The sequence below is a fragment of the Ananas comosus genome, linkage group 6 (assembly GCF_001540865.1).
Source record: "Ananas comosus cultivar F153 linkage group 6, ASM154086v1, whole genome shotgun sequence".
In the NCBI taxonomy this organism is placed as follows: Eukaryota; Viridiplantae; Streptophyta; class Magnoliopsida; order Poales; family Bromeliaceae; genus Ananas; species Ananas comosus.
Genome location: NC_033626.1, coordinates 12,646,909 through 12,669,860, shown reverse-complemented (window position 1 = coordinate 12,669,860; position 22,952 = coordinate 12,646,909). Strand labels below are relative to the sequence as shown.

At 37.7% G+C, this 22,952-nt stretch overlaps 4 protein-coding genes across 17 annotated transcripts; 2 read left to right on the top strand and 2 right to left on the bottom strand.

Annotated features, from left to right (window-relative positions):
- LOC109711502 lies at positions 1,520-6,467 on the top strand. 10 transcript variants are annotated; one of them, XR_002216624.1, is made up of 10 exons: positions 1,520-1,636; positions 1,716-1,885; positions 1,961-2,023; positions 2,141-2,160; positions 2,264-2,308; positions 3,061-3,128; positions 3,728-3,867; positions 4,319-4,418; positions 4,735-4,881; positions 6,088-6,467. XR_002216624.1 is itself a non-coding variant. In XM_020234582.1 (10 exons), exons 1-9 carry the CDS (start codon positions 1,564-1,566, stop codon positions 4,846-4,848), a joined length of 786 nt encoding a protein of 261 aa, XP_020090171.1. In that variant the 5' UTR covers positions 1,520-1,563; the 3' UTR covers positions 4,849-4,881; positions 6,088-6,467. The 10 variants fall into 10 exon arrangements, 6 of the variants coding, with proteins under 6 accessions (XP_020090171.1, XP_020090170.1, XP_020090174.1 ...); XR_002216623.1 differs by having other exon boundaries at positions 6,063-6,467; XR_002216622.1 differs by having other exon boundaries at positions 4,731-4,881.
- Positions 6,783-10,135, top strand: LOC109711504 (chromatin remodeling protein EBS-like). Of its 5 annotated transcripts, none has more exons than XR_002216626.1 (6): positions 6,783-7,130; positions 7,273-7,615; positions 7,726-7,794; positions 8,572-8,666; positions 8,876-9,014; positions 9,574-9,650. XR_002216626.1 is itself a non-coding variant. In XM_020234589.1 (5 exons), the coding sequence occupies exons 1-4, from the start codon at positions 7,058-7,060 to the stop codon at positions 9,647-9,649; spliced, it is 561 nt and encodes a 186-aa protein (XP_020090178.1). In that variant the 5' UTR covers positions 6,783-7,057; the 3' UTR covers position 9,650; positions 9,736-10,135. The 5 variants fall into 5 exon arrangements, 3 of the variants coding, with proteins under 3 accessions (XP_020090178.1, XP_020090177.1, XP_020090176.1); XR_002216625.1 differs by lacking the exon at positions 8,572-8,666 and adding an exon at positions 9,736-10,135 and having other exon boundaries at positions 6,786-7,130; XM_020234589.1 differs by lacking the exons at positions 8,572-8,666; positions 8,876-9,014 and adding an exon at positions 9,736-10,135.
- LOC109711292 lies at positions 12,590-14,776 on the bottom strand. The gene is made up of 5 exons (XM_020234256.1): positions 14,393-14,776; positions 13,873-13,994; positions 13,407-13,498; positions 13,214-13,300; positions 12,590-12,911 (listed from the first exon to the last, which is right to left on the bottom strand). The coding sequence occupies exons 1-5, from the start codon at positions 14,752-14,754 to the stop codon at positions 12,804-12,806; spliced, it is 771 nt and encodes a 256-aa protein (XP_020089845.1). The 5' UTR covers positions 14,755-14,776; the 3' UTR covers positions 12,590-12,803.
- Positions 17,441-22,123, bottom strand: LOC109711450 (uncharacterized protein At1g04910-like). The gene is made up of 6 exons (XM_020234486.1): positions 21,518-22,123; positions 21,214-21,382; positions 19,226-19,315; positions 18,787-19,070; positions 18,205-18,463; positions 17,441-17,841 (listed from the first exon to the last, which is right to left on the bottom strand). Exons 1-6 carry the CDS (start codon positions 21,970-21,972, stop codon positions 17,620-17,622), a joined length of 1,479 nt encoding a protein of 492 aa, XP_020090075.1. The 5' UTR covers positions 21,973-22,123; the 3' UTR covers positions 17,441-17,619.

The window sequence follows — 22,952 nt, the reverse complement described above, 5'->3', positions numbered from 1 at the left end:
ATAAAGTTTCCCTAAATGCATGCTCAGTTGTAACCGGATTATTGATACGGCGAGCTCAAAAGTTTCTCAATAAATTGTGGAGGTGCAGTATACATAATATGAAGAATTTTAATTGATTCATATGTGTTTTTCAAGATGCCACTATTTGTGGGGCAGCTCACAGCATTTCAATTGAATTGGTTGCGAGGTTAGGTGCGGAATTATGCCGAATCATGGAATTGTGGGTTGAGTTGGTGCGAATCGGTTAAATCGTGTAGAACGCAGCGAAAGCATTCGATCGTACCTTTTTGCGGAAGCTATTCGCGTTACAACTCGATGAGCCCGGATCGTCGAGATTGATTCATGTGTCCTTTAATCGTTCTTAATTAAATCTTCTCACGTTCTAAACTCGTGATGGATCGAACTATAAACGAGCACGATCACAAATCCACCGTTCAAGTCCCTCTTAGAATAATAGGTTGATGGAAGATGTGGTTTCTTTCTTTCGTTTTTTTATTCTCTTTTTTTTTAATAGGTTGATGGAGGATGTAGTTTCTCTTTTTCGTTTTCTTATTCTCTTTTTTTTTTTCTGTTCTTGTTCATATTTTGTTATGTGGGATCGCTCCCATATTTATAAGGGATTCCAAAATTCTAATAGCGTTAGAAATAATGCCAAATCGGTTATTAATTGTTATCCTAATATAATTAGGATTTATCTCTAACTAACTTTCTAATTTGAAAGCGAAATTAATTCTAATCTAATTAGATAACATAACAACCGTCGGATCGAACCCGCTTATGGGCGTATCCGATTCGATTTAACCGAATGCCAACAAATCGAATATTGATTGATTTGGGCAGTTCCTCAGGTACAGTTCTTTAATTTTGGTGGGCTAGTGCTTTAACTATATGACAGAAATTGGGGTTTCATTTCACCAGTTTAATCTTTCTCATTTTAGGCGTCGGCAACTATTGGGTTGACAGAGAACATCTGCCGACATGCTTAATGATTAACAAGAATAACAAAGAAAATGAATGAAGCGGGTAGCGTGCTACCTTTTTCTTAAAAAAAAAAAAAAAGAATAAGAAAGGACTATTATAATTATAGTTTTTCCTATAATGTAAAACTGATTATGTATGTGTTACAATAAGACATAGTAGTTTGTAATTTTGTGCAATAAACAGCTGAAAAATAAATCTATCTATATTGGGACATTGTGCCTCCACATATATAACAAATTTGTTAATGTTAATCATGAGCTTTGATTTCACCAACGAGGCTCATAAGAGGCCTCCATTGGGCTACAAGGGCTGTGTTCAGTGGACCGAGGAACGGGCCATTATTACTACTATTTTTAATTTTTATGGGTCGAAGTAAAATGTTTGGGCTTATGGCCTTTAAATCCAAAATGTGGACCGGATATTCGACCAGCTTCCTACGTCGCGTGCGCTTACGGATCCTCATCCTCCGACCCGTTTCCAACACCGACATATAAATTGCGCCGGAAACCCAAGAGCGCGAAACGAGGGAATCGGGAGCTAGAGGCGGGGAGAGGAAAAAGACGAGATCTCTCGACCCCGTCCATGGCGAACGCCGAGCCCCAGAAGCAACTACTCTCCCTCATCCGCGACTTCGCCACCGAGAAGTCCCGTGGAGGTAAACCCTATAATAGAAACCCTAGATTCTCCTTTATTCTCAAATTGATTCCGTCTTCGTCCTCTTCTCCACCTTTAAGAGCGTAGGGTTTCGGACCTTAGGAAACGCCTCGTCGAGCTCCAATACGATCTCGATTCCGCGAATTCCGATCTCGCGAGCGCCAAGAGGGCGAAGGAGATGGTGGAGGAGGAGCTTCAAGGGTCCCAGGCTCACCTCGCCATGACCGACGCCTCTATGCTAGTTATCGAGGTCCCGATATCTCCTTAACTAATCCTATGAATCTCTCTGCGTTACCTTCTCTCATTAGGGTTCTGTTTCATTCAGGGAAGGATATATCGTTTGCAGGAGGAAATATCCAAGGTTGGATCTGATCTGGCCGCGCTCAAGGTCGGTGACAAGGAATCTAGAGTTTCTTTAATTTCTTATGGCTTTTTCGTGCCTTTCTTTGATTTGAATTTGAAACCATTATTACATGCTCTTCTTGGTGGTACTTGTTGTTTAAAGAGAGAAGAGGATGTTCAAAGGTAATGGTTATCTGAACTTCTCCTTTCCATTTTATGTATTGTTTGTTGAACTCTTTATCTAATACAGGATTTGCCTAATATCATCTTCTTTTTGTCCATGTAGAGATGATTTCATTAATAGGATGAGTGGATTGAATGTAAAGATAAGGTTGGTCCTATTTGAGTTATGCGCCCTCCTCCCTAGTTGATTCCTTCCCTACTGGTAGAGTTCCTTTTTGTGATTCTGTCTCATAGCTTATTTGGGCAATGCTAGATAGAGAACCGTTTGTTGATTCATTGTTTGTTTGATTCTTATTGTTTCGGTTATTTACCTTGTGCTACAGCAGGTATTGTATTTTAGTTCAAAAACATGCAACTTAAGAAGTTGATCTTCTTTTAGAAGTATTCGAGGTCTTGAACAAACTTAGTCGGTATGACAGTAAGATGTCTGGGACAGTTATGTCTACTATGGGAAAATGGTTCTAAATTGCTAGTATCATGTGTGCATTGACAGAAGTTAGACTGTAGGGTTCCTGATTGGGATCCATGTCAAACTTAACCTCTCTTAGTTTCATAGCTAAAAAGTGTGTATGCTATTAAGAGAATGAGATCCTATTCACACTTTTTTCAATAATTAATGCACATGCTACTTCATTTCTTGTCTCCCTTGGAAACGACAATATCTAGATTCACAAAATCCTATACCATTCTAGTAACATTTTTCACTAACGATCAAACATTCTTCTTACATACGCATTTCATAAATGGCTCATAATGATGTCCTGAACATGTAAAGATGCAACAACACCTTACTCTTCAATCTAACTATGTTTAGTTTCTGTGTGAATTTAGTGAATATTTTAGGTATGTCTGTAGATCTCTTCAACTATTGTAATCCTAAGTCACTATCAAATTCTCCAGGCATTTCCGAGAGATGGTTGCCAAAGAGTCCCTGAGACAACCATGTCACAAAATCCCACTAGACAATGGCAAGTGGTTTTTAAATTTCTCAAAAATCTACAACAAGCATAGTTGTAGAATATTTATGATATTCATGGCAACTTCTCTCTTTGGTCTCTCTTTGGATTTGTGACTATATTATCTGTGTTCCTTGTTCTGTATTTGCTCATAAGTGAGCCTTCCCCACCACCCCCCAGGTTGTAATTTATCTCCTCCAATAGTCTAAGATTGTAACATAATTTATCTTTTACAATGATTCTTATCTTTTAATCACTGAACTTGCAAATTTTTTTTGCACACAGAAGCGTATTAAGTCACTAATTATGTTGCTTTTAAGATTGGGTTTCATGTATGTGCGTGTTTCTGCTGTTTTTCCTGTATGGTAGAATTGGATAATAACGGTTGTTGAAGTATACAAACATATAATGAGACCATAAAGTCTTTGAAATGTCAAATACTTTAGAATCACATTCATTTTGGAATGCTTAGAGGCAACTGCAAGTTTGGGATAAAGATTTGTTTACTCCTTTTGTCGGTTTTTAATCTAATTAATTCTATCATATTTTTACGTATATGCTTCTTTTTTTATATTTTTGTTTAAGCATGTCTGACATGATTGCCCAAACAGTTGGAAAACTCTGTAGCGAGGATGACAGTTTTGATTCAGAAAATATCATAAAAAATTTGGAGGTTGAGATCAAGTGTATTGATGCTGAGATGCTAAGGTTGGAAAGTGAGTACCAGAAAGAATTACATGATCATCACGAGGTTGGTTTGTTTATCCTGTCATTTAATTGTGCATAGTCACTTATGTTTTTTGAGAATTATGTACTAAGAGGCTTTCTGCCTTCCAAACTGTGCGGATTGTAATGGAGGGGAACTCTTTATGCATCCAAAGAAACACAAATTTTACTTGGAATTGTGGTTGAGATTTGCTATATTCTATTCGTGTTTACTATGAAAAGAGGCAGTTTATGTCATGAATCTAATTATTTATGAAAAGAATAGCCTGAAGTTCATAATTTCAACAAGTAATTTATACTATAATTAAATTTTTGACGTGAGTGCAGTCATAAAAAAAAAGACGGGTGATTTCCATTAAATCCACTAGATGTTCATTAGACTCTGATTAGTTAATTCTGTAGTAGAGTAAACAGATCTCCATTAAAAAGAAAAAAATCTTCAGACTAATATTTTGATGGCAAATATTGACTTGCAGTTTATTTACAGGTATGTCGGGAGCTGGCTGATATTGAAAGAAAAAGGTTCCTTGTGGAAGCTGTTATGGGAGAAACAAAGCAGCTTCAGGAACTGGCAGGATATCCTCAAATCTCCAATTTTGTTTACAGTAATACTATAAATTCCCCAGAGATCCCACAAATGCAGTTGATATATATATATATATTTTTTGAGAATAAAATGCAGTTGATTTCAAATGTGGCTTTTAAGGTGGACATAAATATGAAAAACTAAACAATTATCTGATTGTCACCTTACAAAAGTTGACTCGTGAACTGCATTCTGAGATACAACTGACGTACATGCTGCAGTACTGTTTTATAATTTGCTCGCAAAAGATTATGGTCCCCTCTTTACATGTTTCATTAAGAAATTTCCCTAACCAGAAACAAGCAGACAGCAGAATTGGAGAAGATATATGCTTCACTTGGGGAGGAGCTGCGCAAGAGGTATACATGTTTTGGTTGTGGCTTTAACAACATGGGAGAGTTAGAAGAAACAGAAAACTAATGGACAACCTTTCCTTGCATATGCACTATACAGGTAAAGTGGGGATATAATGTAGCATTGGGTTTTGACCTTAAATCATTTTAAAAGAATGCAGCAAAATATGCTCTGAAATCTTTTAAACCATGCAGAGAACCACAATTTACTAAAATGCTACGAATCATGAAGTTACTACTAAATTGCCGATGTTTCTGTCAATATACTATTTTGATCATAGGATTTCCATTTGTTCTAGTAACAAGTTCTAGTGTTTCTGTATTTTCTTTATGTTCATATGCAAGGAGATTTGCGACAGATCTTTCTGTGCTGAAACTATGGCAACACAGTTGCAACCCTATTTCATTTAGTCTGCTAAATGTAGTTTTAGTATTACAACTATATTAAGTGATTTCGATCTTTAATTTTTGTACATTTGTAAGAATGATCCCAAATTCATGGTTTCGAATGCTACTATGCTGCTCTGACAGAGACTGGTTATTTAATAGACTGCTATGTCCTTGCTGCTTCGAATGGCCTTTCTCGACTGCCAGATTATGCAAGTGTACAAGAGATACATGGCCATGTTGCATACTTATATTATAAATGCTATTTTGATACTAATTTTGATTCTTGATAAATGGTAGGTTTTGCATTATAAGTGTTTGTAGTCGTTGCATTGCTAATTTTTTTGTTCTCTTCTCATCGAACTCATCGTTTTTCTATGTTTTGTTCTTTCTTGCCACTTTGTTTTGATAAAGGGGATTTTGGCAGGACCTAGTGAATGCCAATGTCAATGTCCATTTCGAGCCATATTGAAGCGTTAGACTATGATTCCAAATTTCTTTGATGCGGTGTGTCTGTTTTGGCTTTCTAATTTCTTTTCTCTGTGCTTTGCTGCCGCTGTTGTATTGTACTTTCGTTTTTGGTTTCGGTTTTCTGTGGGCCTTGTTGCGGCCCTCTCGAGCTTGTTCATTTTTGTAAAGCTGGCGAGCCTCTGGTCTCTTTCATTTTCTCAAATGAAAAAAAAAAATATAAAGAAAGTGACGCCACGGTGTGGTACATAAATACGAAAAGAGTGTACTAGCTTGCTCTTATCAACTAAGGTTTAGAGTGTTGGAGTCGCCGTGGCCAGCCTCATCTTTTATTTTTAGGTGGGCCGGGAACTCTTCGTGAATTGTCTTTTTCTGATGCTACAGAAAATTTTGATCGTTTTATAAACTGTTGATGTGTTTCTGCAGTTTAGGATATTGTACGAGTTTGCAGGTGCAGGGGACCTTTTGATGCGTGGGCGAATGAAGCTACTGTGTGCTGTGCGTGTCGCTGCAGACACCTCCATCTCACCAACCCCTAACAACTTTTGTTACCCGACACCAGTAGTGATCTCCTTCGGCGATTGCATTGTAGAAGCTGCGCAGGAGAGCCGTATGATACGATTCTACGCGCGCACCATTCTTACTTGTCCGTTGCTCCCTACCATTTGCGCCCGACGGTAAACTGTATCATCCTTTCTAAGTCTTTGAATCAATAATAATGGATCTAACATGACAGCTCGTTAGCGTTCCAGTACGTACGGAAAAAATCATTAAGGTTTGCGCCATCAATGCCATCGTCGGCCACCAAAGCCAATCTATTGTGGCCCCCACATGGGACAAAAATTCTATGGGCAGCGTGCCCAAACTAATTAGTTTGGGCACGCTGCCGNCGCACGGGTTTGATTAATCAAACCCGTGCGACGGCCTACCCGCGGCGTACCGTGTCCACGGTGCGCCGCGGGTAGGTGGTGACGAGAGGGTCATTACCCCTCTCGTGACCTTGAAAGACCCACGTGGACCACGTAGATATGGTCCACGTGGTATTAACATTAAAAAATTTAAAAAATTTTAACATTGAATTATACAATCGTATATACAATACTAAATTTTAAATATACCATGCCCATAGAATTTTTGTCCCCCCACATGCGATGCGCCTATACGGCCCCGTAATCATGCGTCCGTCCAAAGTGCAATCGTGGCCGTCCGATTGTGGACGGCAGCGATGACTTTAATATCCTATCTAACACGGTTCTAGACGGTTCTCATTTCATCCATCCGTTGCCCGTATTATGCGGCCTCTCTCCCCGCACGCAGGCCACCTTTGTCTTTGCCTCTCTTCCTCCCCTCCTCTCGGTCCCTCCCTCGCTCGCACGCACTTATTACACACTAGGGTTTCTTAGCTTCGAAAATCAGCTCAAATGGCGAAGACGAAACCCGGGAAGAAGGACCTCGACTCCTACACCATCCAGGGCACCAACAAGGTCGTCAAAGGTATGCATCATCATCACCATCTCCTACCTCCTCTCAAAACACTCTCACACCCCAAAAAAAAAAAAAAAAAAAAAAAAAAAAAAAGAAAAGAAAAACAAAAAGAAAAGAAAAAGCTTAATAAGTAGTGGAGTGGTGACCATAGTGGGGGACGCTGTACTGATGCGGCCGTCGGACTCGGAGAAGCCGCCGTACGTGGCGCGGGTGGAGAAGATCGAGGCGGACCACCGCAACAACGTGCGGGTGCGCGTCCGGTGGTACTACCGGCCGGAGGAGTCGATCGGGGGCCGCCGGCAGTTCCACGGCGCCAAGGAGCTCTTCCTCTCCGACCACTACGACGTCCAGAGCGCCCACACCATCGAGGGCAGGTGCATCGTCCACTCCTTCAAGAGCTACACCAAGCTCGAGAACGTCGGCGCCGAGGACTACTTCTGCCGCTTCGAGTACAAGGCCGCCACCGGCGCCTTCACCCCTGACCGCGTCGCCGTGTACGATTATGATCCCTCCCAAACCATGGATTGCACTTCCTTTCTTATTTTGCTTTTCCTTTTGATCCGCGATGTGATCTAATGCTTGGGTTTTGTATGTTTTTGTGAAGGTATTGCAAGTGTGAGATGCCTTACAACCCTGACGATCTCATGATACAGTGCGAGGGATGCAAGGATTGGTGAGCCATCGAGACAACCCCATGCTTTCAGCAGTTTAATGTTGCTTAATAACTCTGCTTTTACTTGCTGATGATTTCTTAGCCGTCGCATTATTTTGAGTGCGGTGAATTGTTTGTGGTGTCTTGTGCATTTTGGTGATTCTTACTAAAAGGTCGAAGGAGTTACTTCAAGGCTAGCAACCTTTGATATTTCTTGTCTTTTGGATGATGTTCGTTATCTTTTTCTCTGCAATTGGTCTTAATAGCCACTAAGATTTCCATCTGTTCTGCCAAAATAAGTTACTTTCCTTCTCTCTTGTAATCTTTCTAGAATGCATGTTATTCTTCACAGTAGGAGGCATTCTTTCGTGCTGAATAAACAGTAACAAAAAAACAGTACGGCTGAATGAACTGATGAGCACTGTGTTGGTACTCATAGTCGCTTAAATGAGATATATTTAATCCTTAGAATTAAATAGCACGCTGCGGCAAACTCTGATATCTACATATCACTTATGTTGGTCGAGTACAATTGCATTTGTCAATTTTCCTTCACCAATTTTAATTGCCTAGCGCAGCTGTGGTCTTTGGAATGTGCACCTTCTTACTGCCTCTCTTGGTTATTTCAGAGGAATGTCTCGCACTTTTTTGCATTTGCATTTATCAATAAATCTATCGCGAGGTGGAACCCTAATTTGCATTTTCAAACTGATGTTGTTCTCTGAATGATCCTTAGCTGTCTATGGTTATCAATTTCTGATAAGGGAGGATGTTGTTGGGTCTTTGTTGAATGTGTAGTTTTGCTTCATTGTTGAAGATATGCATCTCCCAGCACATGTTTGACCTTTACGTGGATACTGAAAGAACAGATTTTCTGGCACTGTTGCTAATCGGTACTTTTTCTTTTCGATCAAGCGGTTCAATCAATCATGTTTTGGTTTAGGGTGGTCTTGCATATAAGGCTACTTTAGATGTCTGTAGAAGTGATAACTGTTTATGATTTCATTTATGTTGTAATTTTTGTTATATTTAGTGCCATTATAATTTTCCCTTGGAAAGCTTAGTATATGATGTATCACATATGCCCTTTTAACCTGAGCAGGTTTCACCCATCTTGTATGGGATTGACCATTGAGCAGGCCAAAAAGTTAGATAACTTCTTGTGTACAGATTGTACATCTGTAGATTATGCCAAAGTAAATCTGGATGCATCAACTGTATCACCAAACTCTGAGCCTAAGGTGAGATCGTGCTCTTTCCCTGACTTATCTTGTTTGTAATGATCTTTAAAACCAGTGTAGTCTTAATACACTATGCTGCAGCAGAAACTCCGGAAGTTTCTGTACGAAGTATTTCTTTGAACTACTACTATTATATGAGGATCATCTTGAACGAGGTTTAAGTAATTAGAAATCTTTGTGTTAGGTACAGATAGACATATTACTTGAATGAGGTTAAGCAGTCTACCTTAGGATGTGGAATAAGTTACAAAATCAAATTAAAATATGAAATAAGTTGCCAAGATGTGCTACTTTCAATGGCTGTTTTGCGAACGCCTAGATCTTTAAGGGTTTAATTGCCTTAGGCTGCTTAAGCTTTTTGGCTTTTGTCTACGTGGCTTCAGAACCGTGACCAGTATGAGGATCTGACGTCAAGACATTCCTAACAGTGAAAGATATTGTGCATATAATTTTACTTGGGATGTGCACAATTTTGGCTACTCTTATACCTGTTGTCTGTTGACTTTATGAATGTTATTTTTCCAATCCTCAATCCGTACTTTTGGTCTGTCCATTGCAGGTGGAACCAAAAAGAAGGAAGAGGTGATCGCCGAGCGGAAGGGTGGTTTGTCAGGAGGAACGCAGTTTATTGTTGAGGTAGCTCTTTGATATCAATGGTATTTGAAAGAATGTACAGTGTAGAGCTGAAGTTGGTTGTTCTTAATGGTAAGTTTGGTTGCAGCTGTCCAGGAAAAGTGCATTAAGGATGTTTGATATTTAGGATGAGTTGCAAATCCTGAACAGAAGGCAAGTAAGAGAAAATGTGAGACGTTCCTATTATCTGCTTATCACTAGGAATATTTTGTCAGAGGCAATGTAATGAATTTAAGTGTTAAAATTTTGCATGGACGGTAAAGAGATCATAGATCATTATGTAAAGTGCTTGGCTAATAATGGAAAATGGGGTGAAATTGTATGATGGGTTCAAAACCTTTGCAGCTTTACAGCATATTTCAGTTTGCTCCCCAGACAAAATCCAACATCGAGGGACCTAATTTAACAATAAAAAAGGATGGGGATCAAACTACAAGGTAAATGGTTTGAGGACTCTTCAGGCAGTTTTCACAATTTCAAATGATCAAGAACTCTCTCCATCTTATTCTCCTACTAGTGTTTGAGCATTATATTATTAACTTTGTGTGATAGTCTGTGTTGAGTATGATGCATGAGGGCCAATATGTAGCACTAGGTTAGAGCTGATTGCTGCTGCCCCAAGTGGAGGGTGGTGATTGAATTGCAGTGGTCTGATGATAGATGATAACATTTTTTTGAAATATGAACAACCATGTTGAGAGAGGATTGCATGTGGGTGTACCATCCAGCTTGTAGTTAGTAGGATTGTGGATTCTTGATATTTCTGCCTTGTCCTGCCAGGCTTGGATAAGCATGACTCCTTAGCGAAGAGCCGAAGATATATGTTGATCAATGTGAGGATGTAGATTTGATACTTGTTTTTGAAAGAATTAAATTAAATTTATCCTAGTCAGTAAGAGCCATGAAGCACAGGCTCAGCAGAGTCTTGGCAAGTTCTACAACGTAGGCTAAACAGGAGCTCACCGTCCTACTATTATATATATATATCAATATATATATATATATATATTATAGAGAGAGAGAGAGAGAGAAAGAGAGCAGAGAGAGTTGAGCTAGCAATACTCTTCGACAGTAATAGGGCAATTTACTATCGAGTTGTTTTCGATGATAGAGCTTTCAACACATGACCGATCGCATTCCTTTGAACAGGACTATAACGCACTTATAAGGTGTTTAGAAATGCAAATTTCAAATCTTTTTCGACATCCATTTGCTAATGATCAAAGGGTTTTTCATAATTTGTAATTTTAAAAGGTGGATAAGACAGACGTTTTTCTCTCGTTTAATGGTGTAAAGATATCCAAATCAATTGAATTTTGTTAAAATCTTATAAACTATTTAAACAAGATCTATACTCTTGATCTTGATTACAAGACTTCTATCATCATTTTTAAAGAATTTTCCAAATTTCAATCCATTCATTTTCTGTTCACTTAGATGGGATTAAAAGAATAATAATCGAAAGCTGCGTGAAATTTGATTTCTAGGTAGTTTAAATGGTACTTAGAGTCATACTTTAACGAGGCCGATCGTCAATTGGAAGCTCTATCATCGAAAACAACTCGATAGTAAAATGCTCCGTTTACTATCGAGAGGATTCTAGTAGCTCAACTATATATATATATATATATATATATATATATATATATATATATAGTGAGGCTACTATGCTATCGGAAGCATGGAGCCTTCCGTGCTTCCAGCTCGTTTTCGATGTTGCGACTTTCAAATCGTCGATCGGCTCCGTTAAACTTGATCTAGAGTATTTGGAGTACCTAGAAAATAAATTTTATTATTTTTCGATATCATTTGCCTAGTGATCGAATGGGCTCAAAATCAATAAATTTCAATGGCCGTAGTGAGCCGTTTGCAAGTTTAACAGTGTAGAAATATTCAAATCATGTAAAATTTTGATAAAAAATTCTTTATACTATATAAAACAAGATTAATATCTTTGATTTAAAATTTTAATGTCATATTATTACATTTTGTAAGATTTTTATTTTCAGCCATTGATTTTGAACCCCTTCGTTCACTAGGCAAATGATATCGTAAAATCATAAAATTTATTTTCTAGATACTTCAAATACTCTAGATCAAGTTTAACGGAGCCGATCGACGATTCGAAAGTCGCAACATCGAAAACGAGCTGGAAGCACGGAAGGCTCCGTGCTTCCGATAGCATAGTAGTCTCAAAATATATATATATATATATATATATATATTCCATAAGGTGATCGTCGGACGTGTAAAAGTAAAAGAAAGTACTTGAACAAATGTCACATAGGAAAAGTGGGAAAAGCTTGATGCATCAAATTGCGAAATTGTCAGGGATAAAGCAGGAAAAAATTGTTCGCGTAAATATCACACATTCTATGAGAGAAGAGTTCTAAAATCACCCACTTTCGTATTTTAGGCAATAATATAGCATGCAGGATGTACATTAACATTAACACAAGAATGACGGGACCTGGTGATACCACTTTGAACCAGCGATATATTATCTGATATAAATATATATGAATATACAGAAAATATTGAGCTAGGCTCCTATACTTTCGAAAGTACGGAGACCTCCGTACTTATAAGTTATTTTCGATAATGGGACATTTAATTTGGCGATCGGTTTCGTTAAACTTGATCTACGCTATTGGAACTATTTAGAAACCAAATTTCATAATTTTTTGACTTCGTTTGTCTAGTGAACGAGTAGCCTCAAAATGAACGGCTGAAAATAAAAATCTCATAAAAAATAATGATAAAGGACTCAAATTTTAAATCGGAAGTATTGATCTTGCTACTGATGTTAAGTAGAATTTTCTATTAAATTTTTATGTAATTTGAATACTTCTACACCGTTGAACATAAAAACGTGCCACATCGGCCGTTAAAATAGTCATTTTTGAGACTTTTTGATCGCTAGGTAAATAATGTCAAAAAATTATAAAATTTGGTTTCTAGATAGTTCCAATATAGTAGATTATACTTAACGGAGTTGATCGTCGAATCGGATGTCCTATTATCGAAAACAATTTACAAGCACGGAGGTCTTTATACTTTCGAAAGAACAGGAGACTTACTCGGAAATATTTTACTTTACCACACAACAAGCGCAGTACCTAACAATATAGGCTTGTGGCACATCACAATGATGTATCAGTTGGATGTCCTAGCACCAAATGCTTTTGAAAGTTCCTTGACAATAGTCCTCTCTTTAGCTTCTTTCCCCTGTTGAAAATGCCACTTCCTCGACATTTTCTCAGCCTGCAATTTAATTAAGATATAAATGGAATATCGCCATTGAGAAATCAATAGATGAAATAACTTAGTCACGTACTCTGAAGATTAATACGACAGCTGAAATGAAAAACTCTAGTCTCCTGGTACTTCAAACTAATGCAAGAAAATGAGCAAATTGAAGCACAAAAAAACTTACATTCTTATTCAGATTTCTAATCTGAGATACTTATTCAGAAATTTCTATCAGATCAGAGTAAAGCAAGCCCACAACTAAGCACGGAAGAAAGAGAAATGCATTGCTACAATAGTATCGAATGTATGCCTACCCAAGTCCGTAGCGGAATCATTTGCTCCCTCAATACATCAGCTCCAGGCTGGATTACATCTCTCCCTTTAGTTCTGATATCATCAGTCTATAGAAAATTCACGAAACTCAGCTTAAGCATTTGAAACCATATAAACCACTGAGTACAAAAAATCATACCAAAAAAAAAAAAAATCTGTCATTAAACAACTTACACTATGCAGTTGTAGCTTACGAGCCGTGTAGAGAAATAAGACTGCTGCACCTCCGAAGACCATTGTCGTTGCAATCACAAATGCCTTCCCAACTACAACAAATGCATGTTGACTAGGTAACTAAATTCCAGGTAAACCGCTAATGGACATCACATCGGTCGTGGGTTCATTTCGTTCCTACAGTTCTGCTGAAAAACTTTTTATCTTCTTCCGTATTCTGCTGACTCTTTTTTGCATTCATTTTCTCCATATTGTTTCAATTTTACTTTCCATGTAACTAGCACAGTAAATAAGACTCGTAGATGTTTTTCTCGAGAGGATCGGTGTCGACAAATTTAAAGATTTATCAGGATATTCAAGTTCAAATAGTGTACATTTATCGCAATAGCTAGAATACGATCATACATTGGAATAGCGTCGATTCAACAACCATTCAGAGGGGTGTGCCTTACAATGCATAACTTACTCTGCGAGTACCCTGCTATCGCCGCCTTCAGCTTCTCGGAGTCAACAGGAGGGTATCGATCCTGTCGCAGTTCGTTAGCTGTCGACGCCGAATAATGAGGGTGTTCATCTGGGAGTTGCCATCTGCACCCAAGATCATTTCAAAGTTCAAACCATGTCATCTTCTATCTTCGAGATATAATGATTAGTGACATCCCCATTTTTTTACTTCTATTGTTTGAAGAGCAAAATAGCTGATTTCGTAGCGTAGATTAAAATAAAGGAGACAAAAATGAAAGGAGAGTTACTTCACGTAGCGTAGATTAAGAACAATAAACTGGAACGATAATATGTAATAGGATGCGAATCAACGCCAAGTGACTCCAGATGGAAATACCGATATGTATCTAATCTAATCTAATCGAATCAATTTCTTCTTCTTACTTGAATCTACGCGCGTACTCTACGCTCACGCAAACCGATTCACCATGAGCGAACGAAACCCTAATTCGAGGGGGGATCGACGGGGAGAGGGATCGAACCTTTTGCGGCCGAAGGTGGCCTGGGGGAGGGAAACGTAAGCGCGGAGAGGGTTTAGGGCGTCGGGGGAAGCGCCGGAGGAGGGGGAGGGGGAGGTACGGGGGAGGAGCCATTTGGAGGCGGTGGCGATGGAGGGGTCGGCGGCGGCGGCGGCGGCGGCGGCGGAGGAGCCATGTAGGGGGAGGGAGTGGCGGAGGATCTCCGGGAGAACGTCGGCGGCGTCGGCAACGGAGGCGGAGGAGGCGACGGCGGCGGAGGAAGAGGGATGAGGAAGCTTCTGGGCGAGGCGGCCGGCGGCGTTCTTGGATTCCTGGAGGAAGAAGGCGCCCTCCGTCGCCGCCAATCTCCCGGCCAGGAAGCTCATCGCTAACGTAGGTATAATCTTCGAGANAATGTTTGTTGCCACGTGGCAAATTTTACTTCACTTTCACTAGCATGTAACTCTTTTTCTTCTCTTCACCAAATTTTCAATATACATTTTAACGATCCCACTAATCAAACCATCAATTAGTGTATTTAATGGTCGCACTACCATTTACAATTGTATTGTTTCTATCTACAATAATTCATTATGACCATTTTCCTTTCCTCCACTATATTTTCAATTAGTGCAAACGGTTCCACTACCAAACTTTCATTTAGTATATTTAAATGGTTCCATTACCATCTACAATCCTAACATCTCTTCTCTAATTATTAATTATGAGCATTTTTCTTTTTCTCCATCGAACTTTCAATTCTTTATTTTCAATTTATTCATCAATTCTCTATCTCTCATCTTTTGCTATACACCATCGCTTCTTTCCCTTACTCCCTCTTTCTCTCTCATGAATGCACGCCCACTTTTTTCTTTTGCCGTGGTCGGAGGGATCATCGTCGCCGTCACTATCACTATCGCCGGAGAAGGCATCGTCGGGCCTATATCCTCCGCCAACAGTGAGAGACCTTTGGTGAATGTATCAAGTGAGATACATAAGATAATGTTTAAAATCTTTTTATTATTAATTACTGTTACGGTTTCTACCCGCTGCAAAGCGCGGGTCCTTTCACTAGTATATATAATATGAGTAAAAAAAAAAAAGGAAAGAAAAATTGGTGGGAAGCTTTCGTAATTAATGTTGTAGGAGAGCATAATTTCTTGTTACGAATTAATTTTTTTATATTTAAAAATTATAATTTTTCTTCCTAAAGTTTTACTTTTTAAAAAATTTTAGTATTAAAAAGCTGAGTTACCGAGCAGATTGGAATCTTTCCAAAGAAATATCATCAGAGAGCTCACAAATAAAATTTTATCCTAAAAAATAAGCACTAATTTTATATCTAATTTATTTACAATTTAAATAATTTTTAAAATTTTTGATATTAAAAATAAAGAATGGAGACAAGCTTAGTATAAAAGGATAACTTTTTGGATGAAAAGAATGTTAGGTTTTTTCTTTTTTTCTTTTTTAAATGGGTAGGTAGTTGGATTGTTTTCTTCTAAGCTACCGTTTGATTCGGGATTAAGAAAAAACTAGTTATTCTAGAAATAGGGTTAAGTTCAGGGTTGAGGTGGATTAGAGTATTTTTGTGTTTGGTTGAGAGTTGGAGTTAGTCCAAAAAAGTGAAAAATAGTGTTTGGTTGGAGTAGGCGGGATAAGAATGATAGTCGGTTATTATGAATAGAAAATAGTATTTGGTTGGAATTTAGTCGGGTTAGATAGGGTTAGCTAATCCGGGATAGTCCATTTGAGGTGGGATTAGCTAACCGCATTTATTTTTGGAGCTGTTTGAGAATAATATGGGGATTAAGGAATTATTCTACCCCTTAACCCCCAACCAAACAAAGGCTAAAAAATAGAAAACAAAAAGAAGCATAGAAAATTTATTATTTTAATTGAGATTTTTAAATTATGGTTTATTTTAAAATGGAAAGATTACTTTATTCAATTGTAAGTTTTTTTTAAAGATTTAATTGGTGTGAAACGGATTCTTGCTAAGCATTTAAACGCCATAATAAATTTTTATTCTGCACTGTCACTTTGGCATAAAAAAATTAATTTTTTCATTATATGTTTTATATTTTGTTGATGTCAATATTTACCTTTTTTTGTGAAAAAAAAATAATTATACCAGAATGTAATTGTACTGTTCTCATATCTTATTTCTTGCTTAGCTAAGAACTATTATCTTGCTTAGCTAAGAACTATTAATTTCGTGGCCGCAAGTTTTGAACGTCTTATTTATTTACTAAATAACATGTCTTGGGACCAACCGTTCCTAGAGCAAGTGGCAAAGGGTTTGGTGGTTGGTATCCGAGACCCGAGTTCGAATCCTATTTGATTCACATTTTCAGCTAAGTTTATTTCTAAATGGAATAAACGAAGCCGGTAGCGTGCTACCTATCTATCAGAAAGAAGAAAAAAAAAAAAAAAAAACTACATTTATTTTTCAACTAGAAATTAGGAACATGCTCATTATTTATTCGGAGGCCTAGATTCTATGTAACTTAGCTTATGATCATGTACTAAAAATATTTTAACTCAAGATTGTTATTTCCGTGCATCATATACTTGATTATGATTGGTAATATTAAATAAGAACCATTTCTGATATATAGAAATATTAAATCACCAGAAAATAAGTTTATATACCATAAAAAATGACATAACATGAGCTGATTAAGTTCTAATTAGACTAAGGGATTGTTTGGGGTAGAGTAAGTTGGTGGGCAGGAGTTTGTGTGGGTTTCATACTATACTATTGTGAGTGGAAAATTAAGTGATCTCGTGACTTAAAAGACACACTAATAAACACCAAAGTAATCGATTGTCCTTAATGCAAATGATAAAAAATTTGATGGTTAATATTCGAGATTTTAAGTTCGAAGTCTAGTTGTTTCATATTTTTAGCTAAATTTATTTTTTTAAAAAATAAACAAAAATAGGCAGCATACTATCTTTTCCTCTCTCTCTCAAAAAAAACACCAAAGTAATCTTAGAACTGAGAGTTTGACCTCCAAATTTCAGGCAAACAAATGGGTCCAAATAATTCATAATTTCCCAAAAACATCTTTGCAAAATTCTTTAGCTAACAGGAGCTTCCGTAACCAAGTCACTCAGCCCAGCACCAAAAAAAAAAAGAAAAAAAGAAAAAACATTCATAATAATCTCTCAATCTATGTACAATCTCCTCCTCGACAAATTTGTAATTCAAGTAACCAAAATTCTACTACATGTAAATTCGAAACTTATTTTTCTTTTGTACACATACAGTGTGGGATAGGAAAAGCAATTACGTCTCGATTTGGATTAGCATGAGATAATAATGCTGAATCCGAGGGCTCCGTATGTATTTGCTTTATATTCTTCTTAATCTCTTCATCGCTTAATGCGTTGTTTGTGAATAAACGCACTAACATCCTCTTGTTTGGCCTGATCGGCTTACCGTAGCCCATATAAGTTCGATGCCCCTGATGACAATAAGACAAACTTAATTAATAAGTGTTAATTAATAAGTAGTAACTAATGGTGCAATTTACTCTTTTAAGACGATATTGATACGGCAAATACAAACATATATATATGATATGATTCTAACTGGGATACTATCGATAGCACCGAGAGCTTAGTGCTATCGAGTTTTTTACCGTTAGATTTAACTCTTTAATTATTTTTACCCGTTCAATTATACTATTCAGCCTACCACTCACTCAATCCTAGGGGACCCATATCATCTTAACCGCATATTTCTCAATCCAATAGCTAAAAAACTGATAGCACCGATAGCTTGGTACTATTGAGAGTATTCCAGTCTAGTTTTATATGATATTTACCTGCAGTGAACGAGCCATGTTTCCTCCATGACTAGCCATGAAGAGCTGGCTCTTGAGACACACTTCATAGTCTACTGCAGCAAGAACAGATGGCTTTTGCTTTAGACCCTCGAGTTCGCCGGGCCGGGCCAGGTCCCATTTGTTGGATAATTTGGGGAATTGTGATCGAAGCGGCTCGAGCGCATTTGGACCCCCAAAGGGCTCTCCTCCGGCCCAATAGATCCTCGTGTTTTTCGACGCTCCGAGCCCTTCGAGCATCCTGGTCCAACAGGAAAAGAGAAAAACATTAGCCGCGGAAAACACAAGTTAAAAATATATAGGTATTAGTGTTAATGTCGAAAATAATCGCCACATACCATGATGTACTTGGTCATTATTTATAAAATAGGAGCTGTTCTTTTTCGAGTGAACAAATGGTAGTGTTATAGATGTTACTAAAGCACTGCAAGTTGGATAATCTTAGAGCTCTAGGATCCACCATTTCAATGAATGTTACTATAGTACTAGGAAAGATATAATGAGTATTAAGATGAGCATATGTTATTAATCAAGATAGAAACTACTATGAAATTTTGAGTGTACCATGAGATCTCATTGGCATTGAGGGGGCAAAGACCAGCAATGTGGCGCTGTTGCGGTGTGAGCTTGGTGCGCGAAGTTAAAAATTGGGGCTTCGAGGCCCGTTCATTTGCGATCACGATATCCGATTGCGGTCCGAGGCCTGAATGGCAACCTGTTCTCACCCATACATCCTTTTCTAGCCTCAGATGTAGGGCCACATATGGACCTTCCTCTTTCATCCTCTTCACAAACCTATTTGCAAGCTCTTCAATCCATGGTTGGAATCTTAAAGCTTCAAAAGCAACCTACATTTATAACTTAGATGTTAAACCGAGTACTCGCGCTTGATTCGACGTAAGCTTATGAAAGTTCTCGCGATTATGTTAAACCGAGTACTCGTATTAAATTTTTTAAAATTTTCTTCTACTATGTAAAATGCTAGAAATATGATTGTTCTTACCTTGCATCTTAGCTTCTGTAGATCAGAGGTAAGGTTCTTGGCGAGTCGCGAATCAAAAGCTCGAAGAAGCAAGACACTGCTCGTGCTGAGCTGAGTTACAACAATTGCATTCATATTAGATCAGCAGAAGCATTAGAAAAACTCATTAAACAATTATTTTTATTTAATTACATAACAACCATGATATATTCAAACTTGCTTGAGGGTTATTTTCAAGTTGCTATTGTTCTTGTCTTGATGCAACGTCAAACGCTATTTGGGCCTAGTTATTATAAGAAATTTAGATCATGGTCTCAAAATAATTTTGGTTTAAGATTGCGAGAGCACGCGGAAATTACTAAAAAAAAGTTGTAAGTGATCAGCATAGGACACGGCGTCGATAATCAAGCAGAAGGTGTCAGAGCAACTTGCTGCAAGTTTCATTCATACTAAAGTACAGTTGTAATTTCAATTAATCAAGTTCAAGTTAATACACAGGAGATGCAGAGGCCCCATGTGATCACATTCTTTGAGTCCAATTTTCTAAACTACGCATTAATTTAAGATGCAAGTTTATGTGTTGTGACTTGTAGGTTCATATCTAATAATGTTGCGACAACTCCTAGTGTTTTTGAATGAGGTTCCTTCTATGTGATCCTTTGAAGATCTTATGCTAATAATGAAATGGGGCAAACTACATGTATACAACTTGTCTTTGTATTGGGTCAAGCCAAAAATGAACTATTAAAATGAAGTGATCTTTGGGCTCAACACTAGAAAGATCTAATCAACTTATAATTTGACAGGTGGTGGTGCATTGAATGATGAATTGTTCAGTTCTCTTACGAAACAATTTCGATCACAAAACGGGTGTTGTGGTGATTCATTGATGGGCAAGTTAGATATTATTATGTCACATTCTCCATCAATGAAATTTTTAAGTTTGGGACTTCAATTTCATAGATACAGTATATTTTATGAGCCAATTAATGCAGGATAATATATATAAGTACCAACCAAGTGACCAACCTTATTTTTTTATTAAAAAAATATATATTGAAATATTATAAAATATCATATGTCATTATGTGATTAGTTGGAGATTATTTTTGAACCCTATCAATGAACAATATATTTGGAGGCGCAGCTGCGTTACGATAAATTATATTGGTGAAAAAAGAGAAAAAAAATACATTTGGTGAATTTAAATCATAGTAATGAAAATAAGAGTCCTTGAAAATCACTAGTTAAAAGGGAGAGCATCAAAGGACTCTTCTTGGTCCTTCAAAATAGTTGTTCAATTTTTCTATACAAAAAAAAAGCCCTTTATTTCTCCAAACTCTATTTATGCCGTGAAACAAAACTGTTCAAAATTGATTTGGAAACAGGAGTCTAATTACTATCGTTTAAAGAGAACGGAGGTTTTCGTCCTCATAAATCGTTTTAAATATAAGAATATTGAATTGATGATTGAAACCGTTAAAGTTGATCTAGAATATCTATAATATTTAGAAATTAATATTTTTTAAAAATTTATTATCAAGTTCGTCGAAAAATGAAACAGTCGAAAATAAATAACATAATAAAAATAGATATTAGATTTTTCAATTCATGATCAGAGTTATTAAGCATTATCTAAATCACGTAAAAATTTTTTATAAAAAATTCAAGCTGTATGAATTGTTTTCAACCGTTAAACAAACAAATGGCTCATATAAATCGTTAAAAACTATCGATTTTGTAATCCATTGATCATTGTGTAAATAAGTTTTAAAATTCATCAAATTTAGTTCGTAAACTTTTAAAATACTCTAAATCAATTTTAACTTAATCGATTTGCAATTTTTATGATCTAAAATAATGATTTAGGAGATCGAAGGCCCCGTCCTACTAAGGATCGTAGCTGGATTCTGGAAACAGTTAGTTACCCTAATCAAAATTTCCTTAAGAAGTTAATAAATTTTGTTTTTTGAAAAGAAAGAGGCGGGGGCTAGCTCAAGCATTCAAACCTTGTTCACGTAGTTGCTCCGGACCCAGTCCTCGCCGGCGTCGAAGGGCATCACCGGCGCTCTAACCCGCCGCTTCATGAGGTGCGTCGCCGGCAACGACGACACCACCCTTACATCATCCTTCAACGTCTCCTTGAACCATCCCACATCAAATATGTCCTCAAACTCACTGCACTACACCAAATTAATAATAATAATAATAATAATCATCAACTCTGGCATGCTTAACAATTCAATTCGAATCATTCATAGTAACACCGTCGTGCTCTATTTTCTGCTTCCTTTCCAATCAACCACTATATACCTTTCATCTCCCCACACTTGGTTGACCTGAAGCACCGGCACGACGAGCACCGCACCGATGATCCTCGCGATCACGACCGCGTCGACGACCTGATTCCTCTGCTGGTTCAGTCCGCCGGACACGATGGCCATCATGTACTTCCTCGGGCCGTCCTGCAGCTCGGCGCGGTATGGCTCGGTGAAGTCCAGGCACGGCCGGACGCTCGGCGGGCCCGCCTGGGCCCACGTCCAGAATTCCTCGTCATCGGCGGTGTGACCGCGGTCGAGGCGGCGGGCGGCGCGAGGGAGAGGAGGGAGAAGCACTTGCGAGATGCCGAGCAATGCGAGGAAGGCTAGGAGAGGAAGGAAGAGCCGGCTCGCGCGGCGCGGGCTCGGCAGCAGGTGGAGCTGCTTCGGGCTCTTTAGCTTGACGGAAATTGGCTTTTGCGTGACGGAAATGTAGGAAGGGATCGACATGATTTCTCTCTATGGCTTCTGAAACTTTAGAAGTGTTCTTTGTTCTGAATTGTTTGCGGCACCAACGACTTTGACATAAAAATAAGTTTTGTTGGTGTTGTCGATTAGAGGGGGAGGGTTCTCTACTTGTGTTATTATTTTGATTTTTGGATTCTTCGTTCTGTTTTTTTTTTTTTAATGTAATCTTTTTGTATTTATTTGATTCTGATTATAGCTTAATAAGGGGTTTTCGTTGACCTTGACTAAGTAAAAACGCGATGAGGGTGAATTGTTTGATAATCATTCAATGTACGTGTCGCACATATAGCCTTGTTCTCGAAGATCGATGGTTGATTTGATTGGGTCTGCATGAATTAGCAATTTGTCAAATTAAGTTGCTGAAATTTAATATCTCTTACAACTAGGTCAAATACTAGCAGTAAGTTTTCTCTTTCTTAGTGATATGATTCATTTTTTTTATATTTTAAATACTTAAATAACTTAATTTGGGAGTGTTTGATCTAATTCTAATTGTTGACTAGCCCGGCTTTAAAAGCATAAATTAAAAGCTTAAGCTCAGACCAAGTTGTTAAATCACAAGTGAAACCTTTTTTTAGGGTTGAAGCACGAGTGAACTGGAATTTACAGTTAAATGCAAGATAAGTTTTAAGACATTTTCTTAACTCGTCGCTAATTTTTCACTTTACTTTTCAGAAAAAATAAAGAAAATCATAGTTCTACGGCTAAATAAACGCAAGGGGAAATGAAACGAGCTTGCACGTTAAATAGATAGTGCTCGACATTTTAATTGAAGATACAGCTAAGCCTTAGATGTTCATATAAAAGTAATTCAATTAATTAGTAACAAGAAGTGCATGGTAGGTTCATATATAAAAATAATAATAAAAGAAAAAAGAAAAGAAGATAAATAAAAGAAGAGGGGCTACCCCGTGACGTGCAACTAAGTAAGCACCAGTAGTAGGTTCTTCTTCTTGGATCTT